General features: G+C 42.3%; 1 protein-coding gene across 1 annotated transcript; it reads left to right on the forward strand.

The window, feature by feature from the left end:
* Positions 1-404: 404 nt before the first annotated feature.
* On the forward strand, positions 405-4,442 carry ptgs2b (prostaglandin-endoperoxide synthase 2b). The gene is made up of 10 exons (XM_026323049.2): positions 405-540; positions 720-836; positions 938-1,081; positions 1,237-1,380; positions 1,750-1,931; positions 2,043-2,126; positions 2,216-2,462; positions 2,762-3,048; positions 3,145-3,292; positions 3,946-4,442. Exons 1-10 carry the CDS (start codon positions 480-482, stop codon positions 4,356-4,358), a joined length of 1,827 nt encoding a protein of 608 aa, XP_026178834.1. The 5' UTR covers positions 405-479; the 3' UTR covers positions 4,359-4,442.
* Positions 4,443-9,652: the final 5,210 nt, after the last annotated feature.

The raw sequence follows: 9,652 nt of genomic DNA on the forward strand, positions 1-9,652 counted from the left end.
TGTATAAGAATCTTTGCTATTGGACATGTAGCCTAGCCTATTTAAATACAATAAAAATGAGTTTCCATAAGTTTTAATACTTTACAACAACACAAACAACTTTTCCTACGAAAATAAATGAGTTTAAATGTCGGGGAAATTATGGGGAGAAATCACAGTGAAAAATTAGGAAATTATTCAAATTGGCACTAATATCTGCCTATCATAAGGTGGTAGCGATCTAAAACCATGATGATTGGGTAAGAAGAAACTTTTCTCCTCTTTGTCAGGTGTTTGTTTAATTTTTTTTGGGGGGGGGGACTCGAACGCTTTCAGAGTTTGACGTCACTTCCCCCCCCCACCACCACCACCGGCACCACCAGTATAAAGGAGCTGCGAGGAGCAGGTCTGAGCAGTGAAACTCGCAGCTCCGACACTGGTGGAGAGAACACAGAGAGGGGAACACAACACCAAGAAGCGCTGATCAAAGTATTTGGAGTATGACCAGACTCGCACACGCGGTTTTCCTGTTGGCACTGGGCTTTATTATCTGCGCAGCGGGTAAGTGGAAGACAGACAAAATCGTATCTCTAATAGTTTAGTCAGAAGCTGTGAGAGAAAATAAAATAGCCTCGGATTAAATAACCCACGTGTATTATATAGTGTGGTTGAGATTGTAATCATATTGCTGCTGGTATCCAAAAAAGACAATGTAGTAGTAACCACTTTGTCTGTTACAGGTAACCCATGCTGCTCAGATCCATGCCAGAATAGAGGCATTTGCACAGCACTGGGAGCAGAAAATTATGAGTGTGATTGTACACGCACAGGATATTATGGGCAGAACTGCACCACACGTAAGTGGAAGAGCAAATCACGTCAATCTAAAATTGGCATGCATTTCATGTGGTGACTTGTTCACTTAATTGACTTTCTCTTTTGGTTTTTTTTTTAACAGCTGAGTTTCTTACCTGGATTAAAATTTCGCTGAAGCCATCCCCCAACACTGTCCACTACATTCTCACCCACTTCAAGGGCTTCTGGAACATCATCAATAACATCTCATTTCTCAGGGATGCCATCATGAGATATGTGTTGACATGTAAGTCTCTCTACCTGGAGGCATAATGAGCAGCTGGATTTGATTCATAACACTAAATAATTTGTACAGCAAGTTGTAGAGAAGCAGCTGTGGTGTTAATGAAATGTTTTTCTCTCTCTCTCTCTCTCTCTCTCTCTCTCTCTCTCTCTCTCCAGCCCGATCCCACCTGATTGATAGTCCCCCAACCTACAATGCAGATTATGGTTACAAGAGCTGGGAGGCCTATTCCAACCTTTCCTACTATACACGCACCCTCCCCCCTGTGCCAGAGGACTGCCCAACCCCTATGGGAATAGTAGGTAAGTACGCGCTCCTCTTTTGGAGAACCAGTTTTCTCAGATTCTTGAATACTGATCAAGAAAAGCTTGGCCCTATTACATCAGAGGAAGTGCACACATGCACAATTATTCTTAAACTGGAAAATCAGAGTGGAAATATACAGCAAAGCCTCCCCAGTAAAGCAGAAGTGCAGACACTAAAGAATCCAAAACCTTTCCGCTTATTTTACACTGAATGTGTGTAATTGACTGAGTGAAAGTGAACCTGAATTACAGCTTTTTCTACAAGTAAATCTTTAAATTACATGATTTTACCAAATAAACTGTCTTGATTGTGTTGTCCTGTATGGTGTTTCATGCTCACTCTAATGTTCTTAATTGTTGCTGCAGGTAAGAAAGAGCTGCCTGATGTCAAGATTTTGGCAGAGAAGCTTCTAGTGAGGAGGCAGTTTATCCCAGACCCACAGGGATCCAGCCTGATGTTTGCATTCTTCGCACAGCATTTTACGCACCAGTTCTTCAAAACTGATTTCAAGAAGGGACCTGCCTTCACCCAAGCAAAAAGTCATGGAGTGAGTAGAACAGATTTCAGACTATATCAGCTTTTCAATTAAAGCGAGTACACTGTGAATGAATATGTTAAAAACCAACATTTGTTAATGGTGTTTTTTTTCTGACTCCAGGTGGACCTCAACCACATTTATGGCGAGAGCCTGGAGAGGCAGCACAAGCTCAGACTTTTCAAGGATGGCAAGCTTAAATATCAGGTATCAAGAAAGACCAGTGTAGCTCAGACAATCACATGTTTCAAACCACAAGTGTCTTAACAGTTGTTTCCTCTTGTGTAATTCTGCAGATGCTGGATGGAGAGATGTACCCCCCAACAGCACAGGAAGTGGGTATTGAGATGCACTACCCTCCCCACATCCCTGAATCTCAACGCTTCGCTGTGGGCCATGAGGCGTTCGGCCTGGTCCCTGGACTCTTGATGTATGCCACAATTTGGCTGCGCGAACACAACCGGGTGTGTGACGTGTTGAAAGAGGTGCACCCATACTGGGATGACGAAAGGCTCTTCCAGACTACACGGCTCATCCTGATTGGTGAGTTTAAGAAACAATTGCGTCATAACTGAAAACTTGTAATAGTAAGTTAAAATAATAATATGGTTTTGATGTTACCAGGGAAAAAGAGGAAGTTGTACCTTTTATTCTAGAAATAACGTTTCCACAACACAGAACTGGCTGCAGACTAGTTGTGATGTTACATAGTTATACTTACCATGTTTAGGGTGAGGCTCAAACATCCAAGTAACAATAAGCAAATCACGTTTATGATGGGGTGGGTGTTAAATATCATTCAAATCTGCATGATGTAAATATTTTTTTCATTTATCCTTTAGGTGAGACCATCAAGATTGTGATTGAAGACTACGTGCAGCACCTGAGTGGCTATCACTTTAAACTCAAGTTTGATCCTGAGCTGCTCTTCAACCAGCGTTTCCAGTACCAGAACCGCATTGCATCTGAGTTCAACACCCTGTACCACTGGCACCCGCTGATGCCTGATACCTTCCACATTGAGGAGACAGAGTACAGCTACAAACAGTTTGTCTTCAACACCTCCATAATGACTGAGCATGGCATCGGCAACATGGTGGATTCATTTACCAAGCAGAAGGCAGGACGGGTAAGAACTCTTAATGCTTTTATAGCAGCGCATAGACTCAGATTTATCACTGCTATAGATAAAAGCTATAGAACTTATTTTTTCATTCATTTTTAGGTTGCTGGTGGCCGAAATGTCCCAGGAGCTATCTTGTATGTGGCCATGAAGTCCGTAGAGCACAGCAGAAAAATGCGTTACCAGTCTCTGAACGCCTACAGGAAACGATTCTTGATGAAACCCTACAGCTCCTTTGAGGACCTGACAGGTGAGGCAAAGTGAAGCTCACTTACAAATGCTGGCAGGTGGAAAGGCATAGGATTAATGAAGAGGTTATTATTGACATCAAGTGAAAGGAAATGTTTCCAAATTACTCTGCGTGACTAATATCATTGTCATAAACTGACTGCATGATGTAGACGCCAGCTTGATGAATATGGTCACTACACTACAAATCATAGTCAATGCAAATGGGTTGCTCTAGGTTGCTCAGTATTAAGGAAATAGTTTAAGCACAGTTTTAGACTTCAGCTGCTTTAGCGGTTAGGAATTTATTTCCGTGACTCTAGAAACCAGATGTTCATTTCATCTTGAGATAGTGTAAGCAGATTGTCATCACAAAGAGCAAGACATAAACAGAAAAGAAAGGCCTCTTGGTTCAGAGGAGAAGATTTAAATTCCGCAAGGCAAAAAGAATTATTGCAGATTAAAGCTAACTGTATGAATATGGAGAAGGCATGTAAAGCAGTGGGAGAGCTGAGGAGAAAGAAGGAGAGGCAAGAAGAGAGGTCATTTCTGTCTGCTGGATTAGTTAAACATGGAGCTCATATTTTGATTAGCTGAGCTGTGCAGCTGCTGAGTTAGTGAAGGTAGAATGACTCAGGAGCTAACTGAAATCATTTCTTTATTTGTGTTGATCAGGAGAGAAAGAAATGGCTGCAGTGCTGGAGGAGTTATACGGGCACGTCGATGCTGTGGAGCTCTACCCAGGCCTGTTGGTGGAGAAACCCAGGGACAATGCTATCTTTGGGGAGACCATGGTAGAGATGGGAGCCCCTTTCTCCCTTAAGGGCTTGATGGGAAATCCCATCTGCTCCCCAGAGTACTGGAAGCCCAGCACATTTGGGGGCAGCGTTGGTTTCAGCATCGTCAACACCGCCTCCCTACAGAGGCTCATCTGCAATAACGTGAGGGGACCATGTCCCGTGGCATCCTTTCATGTGCCGGATGTTCAAGAGACAGGGTCCATGATAATCAACTCCAGTACATCCCACTCACGTGGCACTGAAGTCAACCCCACAGTCATTTTAAAAGAAAGGACTACTGAGCTCTAATTTTTTATTTTATTGGGTATTTTTTATATATTTATTTATTTATTTATTTTTGTATTTATTGATGTTTCTATTTATAGTCAAATGGTAAAAGTGCTAAGTGTTATATATTTTAATAAGGTCTTGTTGAACAAAAGCCTGTGGATGTGTTTATTTATGGACAGAATGTATTATGTATTATATATTATTGTAAGTTATTTGTTGACCTCAGTTGATACAATTTGATACTTGAAGGTTAGTTTGCAGTTACAACCACATAGTACAGACTTCTGTTTCATAGTTTAACTGCTGCTCTTCCATTTATTTTGCATGACTGTCTCAGTACACAGGTGATCTGTTTTCAGTACCTGCACAGTACAGTAGTGATGTTCATAGTGAGTTTTATATGACTGATATTGATTTAAGGTACAGTAAAGTATATTTCTAATTCAGTGTTCTTTTATTTATGTTTTATACTTCAATCTGTGTATAGGCTTAGCAAAATCAATATGGCATTAACAACCTTGTCTAAGCTGCACTATTGTTTAGAAACATGTCTTATGTTTTAAAGAAACTGTTCCTCATTGTAATACAATTTGTTGTTAATAGTGTTTTCATTGCCTATTGACTTGCGAAGCTGACACTAATAAAAGGTACCAAGAAACGGTGCACTTTTCTAATAAATCACCTGATATCTTTGTCTTTTTCACTTTGTGACTTTGATAGTGCTGTTAAAAATCTGAGTGATGCCTGGATCCCATTGTGCCCTACAGACATCCCTGGAATAAACATCACCCTGCCATCAATGATCAACCAGTATAAAAGCAATTTACAGCATAAAAGTTACCCCTGGATGCTGAAACTGGCTCTAGGGACATGGAGTGTCACCTCACTGGGGGGGAAGGAGCCTGAGCTTGTGCGGGAGGTCGAGCGGTACCGACTAGAGATAGTCGGGCTCGCCTCCACACACAGCCTGGGCTCTGGAACCCGCCCCTCTCACCCCGAGCAACTCTGGAGCTGCCTGCGAGCAGCGAGCTGGTGTGGGCTTGCTCATAGCTCCCCAGCTCAGCCGCCACGTGTTGGAGTTTTCCCCCCCTGAATGAAAGGCTCGTTTCCCTGTGCCTTCAGGTTGGGGACAGGTCTCTCACTGTTGTTTCGGCCTATGGGCCGAACAACAGTGCAGAGTACCCGGCCTTTTTGGAGTCTCTTGGGGGGGTGCTGAAAGGTGCTCCTACTGGGGACTCCATAATTCTGTTGAGGGACTTCAATGCTCACGTGGGCAGCGACAGTGAAACCTGGATGGGTGTGATTGGGAGGAACGGCCTCCCCGATATGAACCCGAGTGGTGTTCTGTTGCTGGACTTCTGTGCTAGTTACAGTTTGTCCATAACGAACACCATGTTCAAGCATAAGGGTGTCCATCAGTGCACATGGCACCAGGACACCCTAGGCCGGAGGTCGATGATCGACTTTGTAGTTATGTCAGCTGACCTTCGGCCGTATGTCTTCGACACTCGGATGAAGCGAGGGGCAGAGCTGTCAACTGATCACCACCTGGTGGTGAGTTGGATCCACTGGTGGAGGAGGAAGCGAGACAGATTTGGCAGGCCCACACGTACTGTGAGGGTCTGTTGGGAATGTTTGGCCGAACCCTCTGTCAGAGAGGTCTTTAACTCCCACATCCGAGAGAGCTTCTATCATTGAGTCTGAATGGACCATGTTTTCCACCTCCATTGTCGACGCGGCGGCTAGGAGCTCGGGTGCCTGTTGTGGTGGCACCGGAGGTAAGGGATGCCGTCAAGCTGAAGAAGGAATCCTACCAAGTTTGGTTGGCTTGTGGGGCTCCCAAAGCAGCTGATGGGTACCGCCAGGCCAAGTGTGCTGCAGCCCAGGTGGTGACAGCGGCAAAAACGGGTATGGGAGGAGTTCAGTGAGGCCATGGAGAAGTGAACTAATCAACTCAGTAGTCACCAACTGTTAACATCTGAGTAAGGTCAGATTATGGGATTCAAATTGCCAAACACATTCAGTGCTACCTCCAGCTTCCCTACACTGTGTTGTCAAAATGCAGCCCATAAATTAGTCTCATTTGTCACTTATCGAATGTTTGTAGGAATCATTTTTTTGACCTGTGAATAGTTCAGACAGCACTGCCATGGTGGAGCTCTCGCAGTCACAATTACAAAATAGTAGCAGCATAATTTTGCACAGAGTGGGACAAATTAAAAGCAAAAATCAGGCTTGATTAGGTATCTAAAAATAATGTTTTTGTTTTGATAATATTAGCAATCATGATTTTACCTTTGCACTTTTTATCACAATAGCAGAAACCAGGGTGTTCTACTGGATTGCCAAATTTACTTGTTAACCAACTAAAGGTATAGACTGGAGGCTGCTTTCAATATGATTTTTCCTGACCAGGCATCCGTAGGGAGGGGCAAAGAACAATAAGGAGTGAGTATGTATTCTGTCACCAAGGAGAGCAGACAAAGTTAAAGACATTCATTGAGGAGGAGATGATTATTTTATGACTTATTCATTGTTGTAGGCAGTGGTTTAAATGTACTAATCGTTATTTTAGCAATAAAATTTACAAACTGAATGCTAATTTTAATTAGGTCTATTACCACAATGGTTGCGCAACAATTCATATATAATGAGCTCATAAATTGTGAAAACCATAAAACCATACGGTAAAATAATTTCAGGAGACCTGCAATCCACTCAGCTGTTAGAGAACTTGAATAATCATTTGATGTTGTTTGGACAGATAGGTTACACAAGTCACACAAGGACTTGGGTGAGAGGTGCGTGGTTGTGAACATTTGAGAATCAGAGATTAAAAAGAATGAAATTTCTATTGAGTTACCAAGTTGAAGTCTCACAGAAGCCCATGAGATATGGTGAAAAGTTGGGGAAAGAGACAGTAGCAGACCCTGAGTTTGAAACTGCTTTCTTTGATGTAACTCTTTCAGGAGGGTTTGAAAGATGATTGTTTTAACGTAATCTGCATTTCCTTCCACATTTACATCACACACCACTACACAACTGAAGAGCTTAAACCTTTCAGCACATCAGGTAAAACATGTAGTCACTTGTCAGATTTAAGGAGGTTTGCATGCAGTGGTGTGAGCCTGTGGTTAACAGCTAAGCTGTGGTGAAACAGATTTAGAATTTCTCACTGTAACCTCCCTATTCTCCTTGAAGTTATAGTTAATCAAATAGGATTAATATAGTTAATCAAAGAAAAAAAGTTTGTTCATACTCCTCAGGAAAATTCAGTTTCCTTGAGTGATACTGTGATATAATTCAAGAAATTCTTGTTCAGTCATTTTAGTTGTGTCTGAGGCTTAATGACCCTAGTCTGGTTTTCTTGGCAAAGGATACTGGATTGGGTTGCCTTCTCCAGTGGACTACACTGTCATCAATTTAAAATCATCAATGACTCCGACATACATGTTTTTGGACTGTGGGAGGAAACCGGAGTACCTGGAGAGAACCCATGTAAGCACAGGGAGAACATTTAAACTCCACACAGAAAGGTCCCTGTCAGGTGTCAAAGAAGGACCCTTCTTGGTGTGAGGCAACAGTGATAACCACCAATCCACCGTACTGCCTCAGTTCAAGAATACTTTGTCTAATATTTCTGTTTTTATATTACTAGGAAGAAATGATGTATGAATGGCTGCACGTCCCTAAAAATTTCCATTGGTTGAAGTATGCTTTGCCATGAGAAATCCCAGCTGTATAAAAACATTTTTCCGTTTATATGGTGTGAGGAGTAGGACCCAGTCCAAATGCGTACAGGAAATCTTGCCTGATCACTATAGGCTGGGATCGCAACAGACGAACCGTGTTACTTTTCTAGGGTGCTCATTCCAAAACAAACATGGTGGAAGGAATGTTGACGTGACTGGCGGCACAGAATACTGAGTCAGGCTGCCAGGCATGATCCCTTCTAAACACAGACAAAGACAAGATACATTTTCCCATCCATTCACACATTTCTCACAAGTGATACAGTGAGCACACTTATTTTTTTTCTCACACTGTGTGATTAGAGTTTCAGATACAAAACCACGCACACAAGCGACAAAATGACATTAATTAGTCATGTGCATCAGTTGTCATCTCAACTAAACCTGATGAGCAGTTTTTCCTCCCTCTCATAACCTTTGTCCTGTACTTCAAAGAACCTGGCATAGAGTTCCCATCAGGGCGACTTGGTCCAAGATGGCATGAAAATGACCTAATTGCATATTATTTATCATTTGCCCAAGGTTGAGTGTTGTTATTCAACTGTGCAACAGTCTGTGGCTTGCTCATATCCTAATCTATGAGATTGAGCAGGGGAACACATCTTGCTTTGTGCTGGTGTAATGAGCATCAGCAGGCCGTGAGCCATGGTGTGGGAGACGATCAGGAAACCTCACTGTGTTTTTCCTCTGACCCCTTCTGGACCTCTCTGGAACCAGACCTGGTCTGGGGGCTGTGATCTGAGACTAGAATTACGTGACGCCTTGCAGGTGCCAGGAACTGGGGTCAACTGGGAGCTTGTGCCGACCGTCTCCTCACAAAAAAGCACTGGCACTGAACCAGTTGCCACTTACATAAAATTAAATGACACAATCACTAATGTAGATTATCTGAGACTACACACCTTTTGTCAGTTGCCTGAAAGGAAATAATGATTTTCACTTTCTTGTTTTAAAGTGGAAAGCAGCTGTTTTCAATGTTTTCAATGAGAAACTGTATACTACCTCCTCATTACTAAACAGTTTACAGAGACAGCCACTAGCCTCAGAACATAGTGGAGCATTAGCAACTAAAAAGCCAAATTACATCCCTGAGGAGTTGGTGTAGAGCAAAAAAACAAGTATTGAATATTCTTCCAGGTGGAAAAAAAGCCCCAAAAAATAATGATTGTTTTTTAAAGGTAATAACAGTGTGTCCATGCAGCAAGACAGTGTGACAATACACTTTATGTGATGATGATTATCTTGGCAATGCTATAAGAGAGGATAGCATGGGGAATTGATGAAAGAAGAGAAGATGAAAGATTGGGTAATAATAGCTTTATTTGCTGATGTGATACACTTGTCTGGCCAACAGTCCAAAATATTGGAGTTAAATGCTCTGAGGGAGTGTTGGCCTTCACATGTGCTAAAGAGATGTAGTGAGATTAGTAAAAAGTGTTTTGGAAAAAGTGTTTAAAGCTGAAACTCTACTCAACTGTGCTGGTGGGTGCTACTATAATGTTCTGTTATCTAGTTCTCAGTCTCTACTTTGTTCCTGTGATGTGTTTTGTTTTGGTTTTC

The sequence above is a fragment of the Mastacembelus armatus genome, chromosome 4, assembly GCF_900324485.2.
Source record: "Mastacembelus armatus chromosome 4, fMasArm1.2, whole genome shotgun sequence".
NCBI classification, from domain to species: Eukaryota; Metazoa; Chordata; class Actinopteri; order Synbranchiformes; family Mastacembelidae; genus Mastacembelus; species Mastacembelus armatus.